General features: G+C 36.3%; 1 protein-coding gene across 5 annotated transcripts in view; it reads left to right on the forward strand.

Moving 5' to 3' along the window:
• LOC131034286 (DNA ligase 4) overlaps positions 1–21714 on the forward strand; it is a 308263-nt gene that overhangs the window by 165070 nt on the left and 121479 nt on the right. For all 5 annotated transcript variants that reach the window (XR_009103768.2, XR_009103769.2, XM_057965753.2 and 2 more), the window contains exons 7-10: positions 18844–18915; positions 19676–19755; positions 19858–19895; positions 20019–20025. Coding sequence is in view for 3 of the 5 variants with exons in the window: in XM_057965753.2 (XP_057821736.2) it covers positions 18844–18915; positions 19676–19755; positions 19858–19895; positions 20019–20025 (197 nt within the window). In the remaining 2 variants the exon portion in view is untranslated. The remainder of the gene's footprint in view (positions 1–18843; positions 18916–19675; positions 19756–19857; positions 19896–20018; positions 20026–21714) is intronic.

Below are 21714 nucleotides of genomic sequence, written 5' to 3' on the forward strand. Positions count from 1 at the left end.
ATGAACTGGTACATCCATGGCTCAAAGACATTAGAATACTCGAGACCCATTATCCTGCTGAGAAGGGTTATGGTGTCTCCTATCTCCCATTTGAAATCACAGTGGTACAACTTAGCCCACCTTGAGAAGGAAGTTCGTGGCTCTTGGATCCACCTGTAGATATGCCGCTTACAATCTTTTTCCCTTTTCACATAGTAATCAGCTGCACTTTCTTTGGATATTTCCATGTAAACAGGTGCGTGAGGTATTCTGAAAACCTTCTCGATCGTATCTGCATCAAGACAAATTATTGCCTCACCATCATCATTTTTGATGACTCTTGTTTCCTTGTCAAAATGATGGGCGTAGGCGAGAACAAATTCAGGTTCTAGGGCAGCCACTGGGAAAGAAGATGCATGATGGATATGGCTGTCCAACAACCGCTACATATTGTTATCTTGTGGATCTTCCACCCTCTTGACAAACTCTGACATATCCAGGTGTCCAATTTTTGTGTCTCTGATACGATCCAAAGGGGAAGAAACTTGGGAAGGTGCAACCTCGTTTTGATACTTGTCATATTTGTGTTTCATCTTTTTTGGAACTGGAGATGACGACAAATCTGACATTGATTGAAAACCTGGAATACTGTGATGAAGACTTAAAAGTGTTAAGGCAACATCATAGTCAGCTGCAAATAATATTCTTCCTTCTTCAAATGGGAAAAACTTCGATTCTTGAACTTCACGATTTTGTGAGAGGAAGAGGGGAAATATATGGAGATGCGAAAATCTTGACTTTGACCAATTTCGGATCTTGGGGAAATTTTTTCAAGTATACAAGTTGGAAAGAAAATATATGCAATCGGATTTTTAAAACCCGAATGCAAGTACACTTGTAAATTTCCAAATGGAGAAATGGATGAAAAATGAGAATTTGACTTGTGGAAAATGACGAAAATGGAAAGTACGGATATGGGAAACATGAATGGATAGAAATGGGAAAATCCGAGAATGTCATTTTCATGAAAATGGGAAGAACTTTTCAACATGTAATCCGGTTTTTAAAACCCAAATTTGAAAGGGATTGTATTTCACATCTTTTCAACTTGGAATTTTAACAAAAAATGGTTAAATTCTTTAACTGTAAGGGAAGAACAAAAATTTCCAGCCAACTTGTAATCGGGATTTAAAATCCCGAATACAAGTAAAGAGGGAAAGTGGGGAAGAACAATGCAATTCAAAAATTGAATATGAAGGGGAAAATCTCTCTCACAAAAACTGATTTTTGGGGGAAGAACAACATATTTACAAAATTACAACTAGAAAGGAAAACTAAGAAAACAAGAAAATAATAAAATGAAACAAGAAAGAAAGGAAAACATACCTTGAATAAAACTGAAAATGCTTCTCCAAAAATGCAATCAATCTTGGAATGAAGAAGACAAACCAATAAATAAAGAGAATCCACAATGCCAAACCCTAGCCACGTTTTTGCAAAAACGCCTTATGTGGAAAAATGTGGCAGCAAATGCAAGGGAAATGGCATGAAAGATGTTTGAATCTCCTTCAACCCTCAATGCCTTATCATTCCAAGCAAAAACGATTCATAACATTGCTGATTCGTGGCATTCCAAATGGCAAAAAACGTGGCTGCTGTTATAGAGCTAAAAACCAGCAATCTTAACCTCCATGTGGCGTGAAAGGTGTTTGAAAATGCATGGAAATAGGAAGGAATCGTAAACGCCTTCCTATTCCATCAAATTCTCCACAAAATTTTGCTAAAAATCGTCAAAAACATTTTTCCTTGCAATTCGGGTTTTTTGGAACAAAGTGCAAGTTCGAAATGCCTAAAACAATGAAAATCGGGTTTTTTGGAGGATATAACAAGTTTAAAATTTCACTTTTTCAACATGTTAAGCAAAATCGGGATTTTTTGACCAAACAGCAAGTTTAAAATGTCAAAAATGCACTTTATAAGCAAAATCGGGTTTTTGGAGACAAAGTGCAAGATTAAAATTGTCACTTTTTCATTTTCAAGGCAAAATCGAGATTTTTTGAAAGAGATGCAAGTTTAAAATCACTTGCAAAGGGGAAATAAAATCCCCACAACAAGTTATAATTTACTTGCACACATGTAATAGGGGTTATAAATCCCTATAACATGTAAAAACCATTAAAGTAGGGGTTTTTGGAAAGAACTACGAGTTTACTTGAAACTTAACCAAAAAATCCCTATTTTAACTGAAAAAGTCAAAAAAACAATAAAAGCAATAAGGGGAAATTTAAAACAAATTACAAGTTTTCATTTTTTAATAAAGTGCACATGTAATAAGCTAAAAATTTCCCTACAAAGACCAAAACAATGGAAATCATTAAAACTTGTAGTTAAAGGAAAATTCTCCACCTGCAGTCAGGGAGAAAAAATCCGATTTTGAAGGAAAGACATAGCAAACGAATCTAAAATGCAACGAAATTCGAAGCGTAGTTTGAGGATGGACTGAGGATTAAGCCAGTCCAAGGACTAGTCAAAATTCTACCTCGGGAAGCGTGCCATAGAGTAATTTTTTTTTCATTTTTTTACAAAAATTTCATGTAATGGTCCCTCATTTTTGAAAACAAAAATGAGGACAACACGTCTATCCCCCTCCACGGGTATAAAACCCATAGAACCACAGGACCAGAGGGTAGGGAAGAGGATAGAAAGGCTGCTACGTGGTAAGAAAGGAAGGTCAGGAAGCTACGACAGTAGGTTAAGGTAAGTTTGTATGAATATTTTTTTATATACGTTAATAAATATATATAATGAACATGATATTACATATGTTGATGAATATTAATAAATATATATAATGAACATGATATTACATATGTTGATGAATATTAATAAATATATATAATGAACATGATATTACATATGTTGATGAATAGTGAATACTTTAATACATATATTAATGAATATAGTAATGAACAATCTAATACATATATGAATATAGTAATGAACAGTTTAATACATATGTTAATGAATATGTATAGACATATGTTAAGAAATACATATCAATGAATAGTTAGGAATATAAATTAATAAATGTGAATATTTGATAATGGACATTTTCTGAATATATGTTATGGAATACTTGTTGAGTTAGGAATATGTAAATGTGAATGGAAAGTAGTAATCAATTATGAAAATGTAATATAAATGTGATTATATGATGGAGGCTCAGGGAGGAAACTCCCTTAGCCTAATGGAGGGATTATGATAATCCCTGGCAGGCAGTATATACTGTAAATGTTTTTCAAATTCCAATTCAATGATCAAGGTATATATATAATGTTGTTGTATTTCAATGTAAATGTTTATCACAATATAATTGTTCAGGTGATTAATTATATTCTGTGTATTGCGGGTGGAGATAGAGCATTAATAATTTCAATGTCTTCTCTATTTATCATTGATTGGTATATATAAAAAAATAGGGATGATCAAGTGACACCTTGATCGGACATGTCTATTAGACATGGCCGATCAAGATGCCACTTGATTGTGCCTTTTCATTTGCAATATGTAACCATTCTAATGTCGATATTAATTGGTGTCAATGCGTAACAATGAAGTCTGATAACTAATCGGTGGCATTAACAATGAAGCCCAATAATTAATCGGTGGCATCAAGGTTACTGTTTATTGTTAGATTGCAATGTTTATATATGAACATAGATCGTGAAATACGATCCTAGCATGATTGTAAATTTAACATCAGTTTGTATGATTATAATCGGTAAAACCGATAATGCACCATATATATAAGGAGAGCATTTATAATAGTAATATCAGATGATAGAACAAAGGAATAAGTGGAGTCTATTATAGTCTATCGATGAGATAGGTGATTGAATGAGAGACTTCATTTATTTCTCATTCAATCATTTATCTTACCGAAGCTATCATGTATCAACACTCCCTCTTAACTCAGGAAGATGAATGACAAACAACATATCTAGCATCACATTTCTGATGCTGATCAATATTCCTTATGTAGTTTTATAATCTCACTCTCCAAAGGATCATATCACCTAAAACACGTGACATGAAGTATCACCTAAACACGTGATACAAGAAGTCAAATCACCTAAGCACGTGACATGAAGTATCACCTAAACACGTGATGCAAAAAGTTCACCACATTAACTTGTGATGACAAGATATCACCTAAGCATGTGATATCAGTATTGCAAAGCAAGCAATACTAAGGATAAATGCATGAGAATAATTAAATCCTCACTTTATCCAAATTGTGGTATGTGCAATGACACTTTCAAATGTCTTTACCACAATATAATCATGGCACATCCATGACATACCAAGAATCACACATAATATCTGGTTTGATCATTATAAGATCGTCACCTTATAATGTCTTCATACAAGTGTTCATTATCTGAGAGATCGTCACCTCTTAGAAATGTACATAGGGTGTGGATCCCATAAAAGTCATAGCACGACAAAGAAGTTTACACATTAAACATCTTATTAATATATAAGTAGAGATTACAAAGCAAATTACCTTTCAATCATACCAAGACCTTTTCTAAAGTGCTCAACCTTCACTCTGGAAAGTGGTTTGGTAAGAATATCTGATGTTTGATCTCCTATACAAACGTATTCCAACTGGATCACATTCTTGTCTACCATATCTCGCACATAATGGTAAGGAATCTCAATATGCTTGGATCTGTCATGAAACACCAGATTCACTGAAAGTTTTATGCAACTCTAGTTGTCACAATGAATAACTGTAGGTTTCATTGGTTCACCCAATAATCCCACAAGCAACTTTCTAAGCCATACTGCCTCTCGAGCAGCCATGGAAGCTGCAATGTATTCAAGCTCAGTGGAACTCTGTGCTACTGATGACTTCTTTCTACTGATCCAGGATATCATGGCTGAACCTAAACTGAAACAACATCCTGAGGTGCTTTTCCTGTCAGTTACACTTCCAGCCCAATCTGAATCTGTGTATCCGTATAAATTCAGATCAACTCTCTCATACTTGAGACCAAGCTTTAGAGTACCTTGTAGGTATCTCATGATATGTTTTACTGCTACTAGGTGTATCTCCTTTGGATCACACATAAACTGACTCAAAGCATTAACTGCGTAACAGATATCTAGTCTCGTATTTACCAGATACATTAGGGACTCAATTATTTGCCTGTATAGAGTAGGATCTATGGGTTGTGATTCTGCTGCTGCTTCCTTAAGTTTATGAAGGTTTGTTTCCATTGGAGAAGTCATAGGTCTGCAGTTCAACATTCCAAATCTCTTCAAAATGTCCAAGGTATACTTAGCCTGGTTTAGTATAATGCCATCAGAATACTGCCATACTTCCAATCCTAGGAAGTAATGAAGGAGTCCCAAGTCCTTCATGTCAAATTCTTTAGCAAGGTCTTTCTTGCACTGATCTATGAGGTGATCTTCTCCTGTGATTAGCAAATCATCAACATATAGAATCAATGCCAGCATATCACCTTTGTCTTGCTTATAGTAGAGATTTGGATTTGCATCATTCTTTGAGAAGACTAGCCCTATGAGATAAGTGTCAATTCTTTCATACCAGACCCTTGGAGCCTGTTTAAGCCCATAAAGAGCTTTCTTGAGTCTACACACATGAGACTCTGCATCATGAATCTCAAACCCTTCAGGTTGCTCTAGGTGTACTACTTCTGCAATCTTTCCATTAAGGAATGTTGTCTTTACATCCATCTGATGTACTTTCCATCCCTTTGCTACTGCAATGGCTAAGACTGCTCTTACTGAGGTGTATCTGGCTACAGGTGCAAAGGTTTCTTCATAATCAATTCCTTCCTTTTGTGAGAACCCTCTGGCTAAAAATCTGGCCTTGTGTTTCTCAATGCTGCCATCTGCAGCATGTTTGATCTTGAAAAGCCATTTGGAGGAAACCACAGATTTTCCAGCTGGCCTAAGAACAATCTCCCAAACATCATTTTTCATAATGGACTGATATTCCTCAGACATGGCATTCTTCCATACTTGATGTTTAAGTGCATCTGATACATTGGTAGGTTTAGCTTTTGAAAGATCATTCATGAGGGCAACATAGCTAGTGAATTTATTAGGCCTTTTGCTTTCTCTAAAGGTTCCTGAAGGGGCAGCATACTTCTGAGCTTCTTCTACAGTTTTGGTGGCCCATAGTGGTCTTTTCTTGAGATTTTCTCTAGGTAGGTTTTGAATCTCACCTTCATTTTCCTCAAGATTCTCCCTCTGAAGCTCAGGGGCAGGATCTTCATCTATGCTAGGGGCAAGAACATGGTCTTCAAGTTCCATGGTACTTTGGGCTCTTTTGAAGGCTAAGTCTTCTTCAAAAATTACATCCCTACTAAGTTCAATATGCCTTTGATCAGGTATATAGATTCTGTAAGCCTTGGAGGTTTCACTATACCCAACAAGTATTCCCCTTTTTCCAGAAGGCTCTAGTTTTGACCTTTTCTCTTTAGGTACATGAATATAAACAGGGCACCCAAATATCCTAAGATGGCTGATATCTGGCTTTGTTTTAGTAAAAACTTCCTCAGAGGTTTTATCTTCAATATAGGAGTGAGGACATCTATTTTGTATATACATGGCAGTGCTGGTGGCTTCTGCCCAAAGATTGGTATTTAGGTTTTGATCAAGGAGCATAGCTTTGACAACTTCTACAATTGTCCTATTTTTCCTCTCAGTTACCCCATTTTGTTGAGGATTAGAAGGTATAGTAAGCTCCCTCTTAATCCCAACATTTTAACAAAAATCTTTAAACAGATCTGAGGTGTATTCCCCCCCATTGTCAGTTCTTAAGGTTTTAACTTTATTTCCTGAGGAGTTTTTTGTTAGTGATTTAAATTATTTGAACCTTTTAAGGATCTCTTCTGATTCCTTACATTTCAGAAAGTAGATCCAAGTCCTTTTAGAGTAGTCATCCACAAATATTATATAATACAAAAATCCTCCTAAAGAGGGTACAGACATAGGTCTACATACATTAGAGTGGACTAATTCTAAAACATTACTTATTTTGCTAGTACTATTTTGAAAAGAACCCTTGGTATTTTTACCTAGGGCACATCCCTTGCATGCCCCTGAATGATACTGCTTTAACTTGGGTAAACTTGTGACAAGGTTTTCCATAGATGATAAAGTTCTGAAATTCAGGTGCCCTAGTCTTCTATGCCAAACTTCATTAGCATCTGCAACTTCATGGATTAGGGCTAGGTTGGGCTTTGTGCACAGCTCATACAGGTAGCCTTGTCTTTGACCAATGGTTTTGGCTTTCTTAATGGACGAATTCTTTGTCCAAGGCAACACTTTGTTGTCCATGAAGGTCACCCTATACCCATTATCCTCAAGTGCTGAGATGGAGACTAGGTTCCTCTTGATGCCTGGGACATATAGTACTCCTGTAAGCTGTAATGATAAGCCTGACTTCAGTCTGATGGTGCAGGTTCCAATTCCTCTGACTGGATGTGCAGAGTCATCTTTGATTGTCACTTCCTCATCAGTCTCCTTTATCATGGAGTCTAACACTTCTCTAAACCCTGTAATATGTTTGGATGAGCCACTGTCGATCAACCATGAGTTAGCTTTGTTTGATGCCTGGTTTGAAAGTGCTGAGTAGAGTGCATATTTCTTGGAGTTATCTTCTCCCTTTGATTTTCCAGCTTTGGCAAATGTAGCTTGTTGTTTAGCCCTTTCAGGACATTTAGCAACATAGTGCTCGAATTTGCACACCTATAACATTGAATATGGGAGAGATCCTTCTTGGAGGTATTCTTGCCTTGATGACTTTTCCTCTTCTTAAATTGTTTCTTCTTGCTTTTCTTTTTGGAGTTCGTATTTAGGACTTGGAGATCTTCATCTATATTCTTTTGTTTGATCCCTTTCTTATTTAACCTTGGCTCTTCTTGAAGACAATCTGCTCTTAGCCTCTCAAATTTTGGATATTTAGCCCTTGCACTGATACCTTGGACAAATGTTTCCCATATACTAGGCAACCCATCTAGGGCAATGAGTGTTAACTCTTTGCTTTGGATCTCATATCCAAGTGTTGCTAGTTCATCCCTTAGGGCTGATATCCGCATGAAGTAGGCATTGACTGACTCCCCTTTGATCATACTTATATGATTTATTTCTCTTTTTAAGGCCAAGGTTCTACTTGCATTGGATATGTCAAATGCATTTTCAAGTGCTTTGAACATATGGTAGGCCGTCTCATGTTTCTTTATGATAGACATAATATTATTCCTCACCCCATCAACTATGATTTTTATGGCCTTTTCATTGACTTCGATCCATGTCGTTTTGTCAGGTTCGTTCTCAGGTTCTTTAGATTCAACTTTTACAAATGATTCAACTTTATTCTCTCTTAGAATCATCTTAATTTTGAACTTCCATGCTGAGAAATTGTCACCTCCTTCAAGCCTATCCTCAAATCTGATAGTGCTGGCCATTTGGAGAAATGCGATGTTAGATATATTCTTCACTGGAATTTTTCACAAATTTGAAAGCCGCAGGTTCGATCTACCAGTGCTCTGATACCATGTAAATGTTTATCAAATTCCAATTCAATGATCAAGGTATATATATAATGTTGTTGTATTTCAATGTAAATGTTTATCACAATATAATTGTTCTGGTGATTAATTGTATTCTGTGTATTGCCGGTGGAGATAGAGAATTAATAATTTCAATGTCTTCTCCATTTATCCTTGATCGGTATATATAAAAAAATAGGGACGATCAAGTGACACCTTGATTGGACATGTTTGACACCTTGATTGGACATGTCTATTAGACATGGCCGATCAAGATGCCACTTGATTGTGCCTTTTCATTTGCAATACGTAACCAATCTAACGCCGATATTAATCGGTGTCAATGCGTAACAAGGAAGTCCGATAACTAATTGGTGGCATTAACAATGAAGCCCGATAACTAATCGGTGGCATCAAGGTTACTGTTTATTGTTAGATTGCAATGTTTATATATTAACACAGACCGTGAAATATGATCCTAGCGTGATTGTAAATTTAATATCAGTTTGTACTGCACTTGTATCCTTTTTATTAAATAAAAATTGAGATTAGCATTAATTAAGTAATTCAAGTTTTATTGCAAATTAGATTAGCTATATATATGTATATTTGTTGTATCTCTAACAATCTGTTTTACAGGATAGTGGTCTCTAACTAGTAGGGACATTACAGTGGTATCAAAGCATAATCCTGCCAACCTGTGGGAAGGATTCTTAGTTTATTATCACATATTAGAGAAAGAAAAGCGCGAAAGCAATGGTCGATCAATTAGCCAAACAACTTCAGACGTTCATGGAGCAAACCAATGAGGAATTCGAAAGAATGAGCCAATTGATCCTCCAAAGTACAAATAGCAACAATAGAGATATTCCAAACCTTAGAAGAGAAAAACACTCTAATCACGCCGGTAACGAACGATCTCCTCAAAGTTCTTGACAAACAATCCCCGAATTTCTTCCTAGAGAGAACATATAGGAGATGAAGAGGAACCGGCCACACTTGGGGTGGAAGAAATCGCCCAAATTTATGCTATACTAGAGCCAGAAGTCCAGAGGGTGGTTTCCTTCAGGGACTTTTGTGAGTCCAAGACTAATGAAGGGAGAAGGAGAAAACCTATGAGTAAAGACCTCAAAGCTAAAGTCAACAAAATGTCTCTACTATGCTTTGATGGGTTAGGGAAGGATATCGCCCAAGCTTGGGTCGAAAAACTACATACATACCTTTCATACAACCCCATGACTGAAGGAGATGCTATAAAATTTGCCATACTCCATTTAATCGGAACAACCCATAATTGGTGGCATAACGGTCTCATTACCCTAGGACACAAAAATGTCTACACCTATAACGAGTTTACCCAAAAGCTCATCAGCCGGTTTGACCAGAAAGACTCCGAATGGTACTTCCAAGAGTTAAGACACCTTAAGCAATCAGGAACCATTGAAGACTATATAGACCAATTCCAAAACCTATCAGTAATGGTCCCCGACCTATCCCAAAGAAGACTTACATGTTTTAGAAGGCTTGAAAGAATCCATTAAAATTTTTGTAATACCCTTGGAACCACAGAATTTAGTAGAGGCCATTAAGAAACCTAGGATGGTCGATTTTAGTACTCCCAAGAACTCCTCCACCAAAACACCACATAGGAATGAGGGACCCCAGAGGGACCGCCTGGAGAGGCCCTGCCGCTTTTGCAAGAAACCTTGGAGTTTGAATCACCAATGTAAGGAGAGAGAGGAACTCATGGAGAAGGGGGTATGTTTCAAATGCAAGGCCCCATGGGGAAAGGGCCATGAATGTAAAAGAGGACAGTTAAATAACACAGAAGAAATACGGGATGAGGAAAGGCCCTATAAACGGGCCAGGTTTGAAAACAACGAACCAAGTATCTTGGTAGTCATCACTCAAGGAAGTGAGAATAGATGCTTCAAACTCAAAAGGACTATCAAAGGATAGAAAGTAATCGCATTGGTAGACACAGGAGCCTCACATGATTTCATTAGCAAACACTTAGCAACAAAGAGAAGGTAAAAAACTCGAGTTTGGAGGGTTTGAAGTGATCATGGGCAACGGAGTCATAGACAGGTGCACTAAAATTATACCTCAATTGGAAGTCACCTTGGGGGGGCATACAATTAAGAGGAACTTCTTTGTGGTGAACCTAGAAAATGACATCATTTTGGGGATGCCATGGATAAACTCATTGGGACGGTTCACCATGGATAGTCCAAATCGGGAAATATGCTTCCAACATGAAGGAAGAGAAATAACATTAAAAGGGATTCCCGATGGCTCTCCAAAGATAGTATCATGTAATAAAATGGAGAAAATCCTTAGGCATGATCAAGTAGAGTGGGTCGCCCAATGTATGGTCTTGGATAAATCTCCGAGCGAAGGTCAAATCGTTCATAGTGAGATACAACCCATCCTCACGAGACACAAAAAGGTCTTCCAAGACATTCCCCCAGGTTTACTACCAAAAAGGGGATTTCAACACTATTGAATTAGAAGAAGGAGCAAAACTTGTCATTACCACTCCTTACCGCCACCCCCACAAATTCAAAGAGGAGATTGAAAAGACCATAAAAGAGTTATTAGAAATGGGACACATCCAACCAAGCAGCAGTCCCTTTGCTTCATCAGTGGTATTGGTCAAGAAGAGAGATGGGATGATGAGAATGTGTCTAGATTACCGGGCCTTGAATAAAAAGACTATAAAAAACAAATACCCCATTCCGAGAATTGATGAACTAATGGACGAGATACACGGAGCAAGATATTTCTCTAAAATTGATCTAAGGTCAGGTTACCATCAAATTAGAATGAGGGAAGAAGATATTCCCAAAACAGCATTCAAATGTCACTATGGGCATTTCGAGTTCTTGGTCCTCCCATTTGGAGTCACTAACGCCCCAACCACCTTTCAGTCATGCATGAATCATACGTTCAGGCAACAGTTGAGGAAATTTCTTCTGATATTCTTTGATGATATACTTATTTACAGCAAGACATGGGAAGAACATCTCCAACACATTGAGGAGGTATTAAATATTCTTGAGTCTAAATCATTATATGCCAAAGTCTCCAAATGCGAATTTGGGATGAAGGAAATCATCTACCCAGGACACAAAATTAGTGAGGCGGGAGTAAGTGTGGATGAAGAAAAGATCAAAGCCATCAAGGAATGGCCCACCCCTAGAACCTTAACACAATTAAGGGGATTTGTGGGGCTATGCAACTACTATAGACATTTTGTAAAAGGTTTTTCCAAGATTGCAGCACCCCTTACCGATCTAACTAAGAAAGGGGCTTTCGCGTGGAATGACCAGGCCCAATAGGCCTTTGAGCAACTTAAAAGAACCATGAACACTTGTCCAGTATTAGCCATCCCAGACTTCTCTATACCCTTTGAACTACAATGTGATGCATCCGTGGAGGGAATTGGGGCAGTACTCATGCAAAAGAAACATCCCATAGCTTTTGAGAGCCGTAAACTTACCGACGCAGAAAGACACTACTCTATCTATGACAAAGAAATGCTAGCCATAATGCACGCCTTGGCCAAATTTCGCCAATACCTTGTCTGTGGGAAGTTTGGTGTGAAAACCGATCATAACAGTCTACGCTTCTTCTTGAGCCAAAAGGATCTTAATGATAGGCAACAAAAATGGGTGAGCAAAATACAAGCCTATGACTTTGATATAGAATATGTAAAAGGGGTGAATAACGGGGCAGTAGATGCATTGTCTCGAAGGGCCCATCTCAATACCATTACCAGCATTTCAAAAGACTGGAAGGAAGAAATCCTTAATGAATATGACCAAGATCCACAAGCAAAGAAAATCTTGGAGGGAAATCTTCCAAATGAAGATTTTAAAGTTAAAGGAAATCTCATCTTGTATAAAGGAAGGGTATACTTGACCCCTGAAACCAGATTCAAAAGCAAAATCCTCAATGAATTCCATGATAACCCCCTAGGAGGACACCCAGGATACTATAAAACTTATAAACACATTAGGGAAAGGTATGCATGGAAAGACCAAAAAAGAGATATCCAAAAATATGTACAAGAGTGCCTAACATGTCAGCGCAATAAAACTGCACTCACCCACCCCGCTGGGTTGCTCCAACCATTACCTATTCCTAATCAAAAGTGGGAGAGTATTTCCATGGATTTCATAATTGGATTGCCAAGGACACAAGGGAAGGATAGCATTTTTGTGGTGGTAGACAGACTCACGAAGTATGTCCATTTCCTTGCAGTCTCCACAGAATACAAAGCCTACCAAATAGCAGATCTATTCTTTAGGGAAATTTTCAGACTCCACAGGCTCCCTTTGAATATTGTCAGTGATAGAGATAGCAAGTTTATTAGCCAATTTTGGCAGGAACTCTTCAGAATGGCAGGAACAGTCTTGAACCCTAGTACCAGTTACCATCCTCAAACCGATGGGCAAACTGAAATAGTGAACAAATGGATAGAGGGCTACCTAAGGAATTATGTTACAGGGCAACAAACTACTTGGGTTAAGTGGTTACACTTAGGAGAACATTCTCACAACACGACACACCACATGTCAATAGGGATGAGTCCTTTCCAAGCCTTGTACGGCTATGAGGCCACAAGCTTTGGGGAACTAATAACCCAAGAAAGCAAGGTACCAATAGCACAAGACTTTGTTCAACAGAGTAGGGACATCATGAAGACCTTGAAAGAGAATTTACAACAAGTCCAAAATCAACAAAAGATCTATGCAGACAGGAAGCATACATAACAGACATTCGAGACAGGAGATCTGGTGTTTCTAAGACTACAACCATATAAACAATCTTCCCTCAAGAAGAATGGGGCTGAAAAATTGAAACCTCGGTTCTATGGACCCTACAAGGTAATTCGAAGGATTGGAGAAGTAGCTTATGAGATCGAACTTCCCAAAAGCACTAAAATACATAATGTGTTCCATGTCTCCCGACTTAAGAAGGTTCTCGGACAACACTTGGTTCCATGCAGTGAACGAGCCCCCCTAGATGACGAAGGGAAACTCACATTGTACTCGGAGATCATTCTGGATACGCGGAAAAAAGAGCTCAGGAACTGGACCATTACCGAATACCTGATAAAATGGATGAATCTTCCAAATGAGGATGCTACTTGGGAAAAGAGGAAGATCTAAAAATGCTTGAGGACAAGCAAATTTGAGACGGAGGGACTGTGATAACCCTACCTCACTACCCGATGTAAGCCTTATAATGATATAATAAATTAAAAGACAATTATTAAAATGATGTAATGTATTAATATATTATGGAATTAAAATGATTTAAGACAATTATCAAAATGATGGAATTAAAATATTAAATAATATTAATATATTATTTACAAGGAATAAACTATTATATTTTAAGATGGGGAAGTACATTAATATATTTATATATATTAGAGGGGGGAATAAATTATTATATTTTAACGGGAAAAATTACGTAGATATATTTAAATATATTAAAATAGGTAATGGATTACGGGAAGGTCACGTGGAGCGCCCCCCCCAATTGGAAGTGGTGGGATGGAAGCCGCAGCATAGGCTGCGACTACCGTCACACCCTTTCCCTCGGAAGGGAAGTGATGTGACGGTAGCCGCAGCTTAGGCTGCGTCCCGTCACACCCCTTCCCATGGAAGGGACCCCGTGGAGGGTCATGTCTATCCCCCTCCACGGGTATAAAACCCATACAACCACAAGACCAGAGGGTAGGGAAGAGGATAGAAGGGCTACTGTGTGGTAAGAAAGGAAGGTCAAGAAGCTACGACAACAGGTTACAGGTAAGTTTGTATGAATTTTTTTTTTATATACGTTAATAAATATATATAATGAACATGATATTACATATGTTGATGAATAATGAATACTTTAATACATATATTAATGAATATAGTAATGAACAGTTTAATACATATATTAATGAATATAGTAATGAACAGTCTAATACATATATGAATATAGTAATGAATAGTTTAATACATATGTTAATGAATGACTTTCAGATGTTAATGAATATGTATAGACATATGTTAAGAAATACATATCAATGAATAGTTAGGAATATAAATTAATAAATGTGAATATTTGATAATGGACATTTTTTGAATTTATGTTATGGATTACATGTCGAGTTAGGAATATGTAAATGTGAATGGAAAGTAGTAATCAATTATGAAAATGTAATATAAATGTGATTATATGATGGAGGCTCAGGGAGGAAACTCCCTTAGCCTAATGGAGGGATTATGATAATCCTTGGTAGGCAGTATATACTGAATGTCTATATGCATATATATGGCTTGGTTGACTAAGTTCATCCAAGAAGAGACGGATCTCGCCGGTCCCCTCTGGTAGACTTGGATGATGAGATGCATCATCCAAGGCAAGGAATTGACATATGGTCATTCCTTGGATGGCTTGGGTGTAAGAAATTACACCCAAGACAGGAATCGAATTAACCTTTGATTTCCTGGATGGCTTGGGTGTAAGAAATTACATCCAAGACAGGAATCGAATTAACCTTCAATTTCCTTGATGGCTTGGAACCAAGATGGGTTCCAAGAAGGCGAGTTTCACAACCGCCTAAGGACATGCCCCAGTACTGTACTTGTATCCTTTTTATTAAATAAGAATTGAGATTAGCATTAATTAAGTAATTCAAGTTTAATTGCAAATTAGATTAGCTATATATATGTATATTTGTTGTATCTCTAACAATTTGTTTTACAGGACAGTGGTCTCTAACTAGTAGGGACATTACATCTCCCTTGTGCACAGGTCCGTCTAGGTCTGATCACTGGATCGTGGTTCTATGGACACCAAAACTCATTCAAATTAATCCCACATGAATCACCTTGCTCCTTAATAGGAATCATTGCCTTCTAACATGAGTTTATGTGCATCAATTAAGAGTAACAAGCAAAATCGGGGGTTGGGGAATGTCTGCACTGTTCAGATGTATGCCTGTAAAACACTTCGATTTCATCCTCAAACCTCCATAATGATATCGCCCCTCCTCAATGAACAATAATGCTGAAGTCAATCAATGATATCTTGCATCAAACATGTCTTCATGGCAAATCATGGCACAAATAAATCTGAAGCAATCTCCAAACTGAAAAACTGGTATGAATCTCCAATTAGCTCTATATGAGAAGCGGAGTGCTCCTCATTCTCTAAGCAACCCCTTGAGAGATCTTTCACTCTCTCAGTTATGTGATCAATGGGAGTTTTTGTTCCCAAAGACCCTTAATCTGCAGACACCACTTGGTCCTACAAAACCAATTCAATTATCAAATCATAATCCAAGTTTCCTTCAAACACTTACGCTCTTCTATTTATCTTTTTTCATAACGCATCATGAGAGGCTTCTAGAAGGGGGTAGGTACAATATATTTATTTTTAATTAAGTGACTAATAATTAATATTTTTTTTTATACTTTAGTCACTTATAATTAAATTAATTAAATATAAAGTCACATTTACATAAACAATTTATTTTAATGACTTTATAAGAAATGAATTTAATTAATTTCTCCTTATAACTCCTATTAGCCTAGCGGCTAAAAATTGGGGACATTACATTATCGCTACTGGTTTCTGAGACAATTTTCTATTACCGGTTGCCTGGACCTATTTGCATTTGTGATCTACCGAATCCCTTCCATAACTTGCAGAGCCCTGAGCGTTGATTGCGATGTTCGTTGGTGTGTGGTCGACCTTTTCTCGTGATCTACACTTCATCCTTTGGATTTTCCAGAGCAATTTCTTTGGTGGAGGCCGACCTTGTTGGTTTTGCACGTTAGGTCTTGTTCTTCGGGTTTTGATCCCTTTTTGGGCCGACCGGATCCCCTTGGATTGTATAAATCATTGTAATAGTGCATTAGAATGTAACCAAGAAGTTAGATTGAGCATAGAAGATAGATCTTAAGATTTGAGGTCCCAGTTGTGACCTGTTTTGTATTTTGAGCATGTTTTAGCAGGCCTGTGAGTCGGTTTCTGTAACCCGGTTGTTACCGGTTGGTTGTAAAAAGTTTTCATGATCTAATTGAATCTGTTCTACATTGCCTCCATCATGTTCTAGTGTTTCCGTTGTGTTTACTCTTGCTGACCATTTTGGACTGATCTCTTTGAGGTCCCTCCTAGCCGGTGACTGCTTGAATATCTCAGATTTGGTGGAGTCTCTCCAAGTAATCATTGGAGATGATGCACGCTATTCAGTAAGGGGATTTGGTGCTAGATCACTCAACTTAGAATCTGGAATCTCTCTTCACCTAAGTGATGTTTTATTCCTGCCAGGAATCAAGAGAAATCTTGTGTCTATTTCAGCCTTGGAGGATAAGGGTTATCAAGTTGCATTTTGAGAAGGTAGAGTTCTTGCATGGCCAAAGAACTCTAGCATCAAGATTGCTTGTGTGATTGGGAATCGTCATGAGAGTTTGTATAAGCTCTCCACTCATCTTGTTCAAGCTCTTCTACATGATTCTTCTAGTTCCAGTGAACTATGGCATAGAAGACTTGGGCATCTACATTTTAGGGCTCTTCCATCATTGGAGAAGATAGTTAAAGGTAAAAAATGGAGCTTTAATGATTGCGGACAGCTCGAAGAATTGTGATGGCTTTGCTGCTTAGCCACCACTTCCTAAAAAGAATGTGGTTATGCAATCTTTGTTCACCCATTCAAAGTGAAGCTTAATAAGAGTATAATATTTCAAGTAATAGCCACCATAGTATAAGGAGATTATAATACTCGCATAGGAAGAAATCACTACTTGTAGTGGATAAATAATATGCAGATGGCACAAATTGAGGGAAATATAATAGGAAACAGCTGATTAAGTTATACCAATGAAATCATTCAATCATTAAGATTGTTAAAGGGGAGCAGAAGTTGTTAAAGTTAGCAGTCAACAAGGACGAACTGCTGTAAATTCATATATGAGCCACTCCATCTAGAATGCCATACAAGTCAATTAATTAGAGCTGCATATTGTTGGTTGCTGTTTGGCTGAAAGAAATGCCAATTGTTATATACAATAGAGGTTAGCACTTGGAAAATTATATCATTATCATTTGTTTTAATGTTATCAACTTTGAAATGAACTTCTGTGTGTTGTTGCCGATAATAGAAAATTATATTTTCATCAATTGTGGAATGCACATAAATTCAGTAATTTGTTACAATGAGTTGTTCCCTGCTGCTGATATTAAGAAATATAATTTTATGGTGACTATTTGTGACAATATGTTGAAATGTTAATTCATGCAAAGTGTTTGATGAAATGCCTGCATGGACAACTGTGAAAAAATTTGGCTAACAATACCAAGGTGGTTATTACAAAGAGACTTGAGCTCTGTTTTTAAAGATGAACAGAGAAATTTCGTGAACTGTGGGTCACGTTTTTTGGAGTTGCGTGTTGTTCCTATGTTGAATGTGCAATTGTTCAATTTTTGAATTAACCTTTTATTATCCTGTGTGATATTAGTAACTTTGACTTTATCTATTGGCTTATCATTTAAGTGGTCTTTTCCTTGTGTTAAAAAACTTTGATGATGATTTAAAATCTTTAGTTCAAGTTTTCTGCAAGTAGATAGTTTGCTCGTGCGACTTTATGCTCACTTTTAATTTTATATATTTGAACTGGAAAATGCCTACCCCATTTATTTCAAGTTTTATGTAAAAAGGGAGCTGCCCCCTTGAAACGCAGAGAAAGGTTGTTTTTTTGATTGCAAATTATTCAACTGTTAGTAGTTTTGTCACTATTCTTGGGCGAGTCTTATATATAAAAGAGTGACAAAATCTGTTTTAGTAACGCTCATTTAGAGAGTCATCAATAATATCTAAATTGCCCTTTTTGGGAAGATGATTGTTGCAAAAACTATAAAGCTATTATGAAATAATTTCCATTATTTTATCTTTTAGTCTATTGGGAATGGACATAGGCTATAGGTCTTCAACTAATCCTTCATTTTTAATAAGGGGACATGACATTTGGCCATGCCAAAGGTTGAGAAAGTATTTAGAAATGCCTACTTTTTTCAAGAATTCTATGTTCTTTGATTTTCACTAGTTTGATATTTTGTGTATTAGCAACTATTCTTATTTGCTTGGTAAAGGATTGAAGGATACTATGTCTTGTTCCACATAGTCTTATCGTACAAAATTCTTACCTTCATGTTAACTTTGGAGAAATTGTTTATCATCATTCTGAATATTTTGATGTCTATGCAGGAACTTTTTTGATCACAAAGAGTATGAAGCTGCAATGTCAAGTGTAATCCTCCAAAATGTTCAAGTGGACAAGTAATTTAAGAACTTCCCAATTTTCTTTTTCTTAACGATGTAAATATTGAATGCTTATTGCCTTAATTAGTTTTCATATTAACAACACTTGTCGCTCTGAATTGGAGTTTGTGCTTGGCAATCAATAATGTATTCTGCATTTGTGTTTCACATGCATATACTCATTTCAATAAGCCACCATGGGGATCAACTTGGCTAACCTGGAAGTAGATAGTCATATGTGGGAAAGATATTTCTTTGTGGCATTCTTAGTTGATTATCTAGAGAATAACAGGACAAATGAATTATTTGTCATGTAAGAAATTCATAAGGAAAGGAACATGGCTAGATATCGGTGTTATTCTATTTTTATTATTGTCATTTGAACCATTATTTGTTTATGTAGCATACGTTGTCTGTTTAGGATAATAATTATCCTGTTTAGACTTTGAAACCCATTCAATATCTTCTTTGTTTTGCATGAAAAGTAAAGATATTCACTTAGTTCTATATTTGGAAGCTCAGTTTTTTTTATTAAGAAACAGTCCCTATAAAAAGGCTTGAATGCGTGAAATTCAGTCATCAAACTGCTTGTGAGAATCATCAGGCCACAACATCAGAAGAACATCAGCAGATGTTCTCTTTTTCTAGCAACTCTTGACGATTTCAACATTTAGGCGTTAAAAAAATATTGATTTCAAGATTTAAATGTTAAAAAATATACTTGTGTTTTGAACTTTGGATAAAGATATTGATCTTCATACGGGTTGATGTTTTTAAGATGTATACTTGATGGTGAAATGCTAGTTTGGGATAAGGGTAGCAATCGGTTTGCAGACTTTGGAGCAAACCAAGAAATAGGTCAGAAAACATTTTCTAATATCTTTGCATCTCATTTTTGGTGGTTTAATCACTTTGTTGATTGGGTTTTCTTTAATATTATTTTAACCTTATATTGGACAGCAAAGGCCGCTAGGGATGGAGTAGAAACCAATCAACAGGTATGATTTTCTCTTAAGAGAATATAAAACCTTGTTGATTTTTACTTGATATGGATTCTGGCATTGGAGCCCCAATATTACCAAAAAATTTGTGTTTAATTGTTTCATTTGTTTATGTGACAGCTTTGCTGTATCCTATTCCGTTGCCAAGAGCAAAATGTTATACTAATGCATTCATGGGACCTGAGTTGCTATTTCAAGGTCAAACTTTTCGTTTCTATAGAATAGATCTATTATGGATATACATGCATTCTTCCTTTTTTTTTTCTGAAATAAAATAGAATCCTAAAGAAAAAGAAACTGGCGAAGAATGCAAATACACATTCCAGCATCCAACTTAGTATAGATATTATATAAGAGGACTGATTTATATTGTGTTGATTGATGCCTTCCCTACCCATATATATTTGAAGGTAGCCCTAGATAGTTGTGTTAGTCAAAGGCATTGTGAAGTAAATCCAATAGTCACTACACATCAGAAGTCCATTCTTGGATAATGTGTTTTGTTTACAAGCATATCTACCTATGCAATTGAAATACAATTACAAGAATTGGACTTGACAGGGTGATTTTCGACTTGGACTTGGACTTGGCACTCAAACTTGGCTGATTGAAAAGATATGAAATATAAATTCTTTTTTAAGGATTTAAAGCTTTTAGTATGCGCCCTTTTAACAAATCAATTTTAAAGACATAATAAACTTATCAATTAGAATACACAACTATACATTGATCAAATGATTACAAAAGAAGATTTGAATTGAAGGACACATCATTTTTAAATATATAAATGTTCTCAAGTGTTTTAGGGGTACAAAACTTATGGATTATGATATCAATGGCATCATAAACAAAATTCACAATATGGTGTCTGGAAGTATTGTAGAGAGGAGCTTGTATCACTCAGCCTAATATCACTAGCTCTATGTATAGCCTTGCATTTGTAGTTTAGACAAGCTTGCAAATGTTGTTATAGTCATGGGAGCATTACTTAAGATAGGGATTGACTTGGAAAATCAAAAGTATAAATAGAATTCAATTACTTGGGATTTAAATGGGAAAAGGTCAAAACAATTAAAAAAAGTACTTTTACAACTGACATTGTGAAGTCCGTATTTTTGGTCATTCCAATATCTTTGAAAAGTCCATCTTTGTTGGAGAGTGCCATCTGTTTCAAAATGGAGTTCAATTAATGATGTTGTGTTCAAGGAATCAAGATAAGTCTGTTGATTCTCTTTGGGGTCAATTTTGTCATTCCAAGTGCATTCCAAACTTTGTGGAGGAACATTCTATTTTTTGAAAATATCAATTTTTATTATGTCGGATCAGCAATGAGCTTTTGAGTAGGTTGGCACATTCAGAAGTCGCCTTCGGACATTTGTATTTTCTGCAACTTTGGGTAGATGTGCAGAAAAATAATTAACATATTAAATAATTATTTAAGTTGTCAAAAGGTGAATTAACAAACAACTTATATTAATTATTTATAAAGGTGAATTTTAAGTGACTAAAGTGTTGGGAGAATTAAATAATAAAATAGTCACTTTAACGTTGCAAAAAGGATTATTATTTTAAAAATGATTTTTACATTATAATTTCTGTGAAGTTCCATAGAGGGTTATAAATAGAGGTTGAAGAGATTCATTTGATTCGTTTTGAGTATTTCATATTTTATCAAATTTATTGAAATCCTGGTTGTGGAGTTGAGCAGATTTGTACTGCTGTAGGATGAAAACAGTCAAACAAAGATTGGTTTCGGTGGTGATGTTCGCAAATAAGGGCTTGCAACAAATTGATTTATCTTACCTGAGTTTGGCAA

The sequence above is a fragment of the Cryptomeria japonica genome, chromosome 5 (genome assembly GCF_030272615.1).
Source record: "Cryptomeria japonica chromosome 5, Sugi_1.0, whole genome shotgun sequence".
Lineage (NCBI taxonomy): Eukaryota > Viridiplantae > Streptophyta > Pinopsida > Cupressales > Cupressaceae > Cryptomeria > Cryptomeria japonica.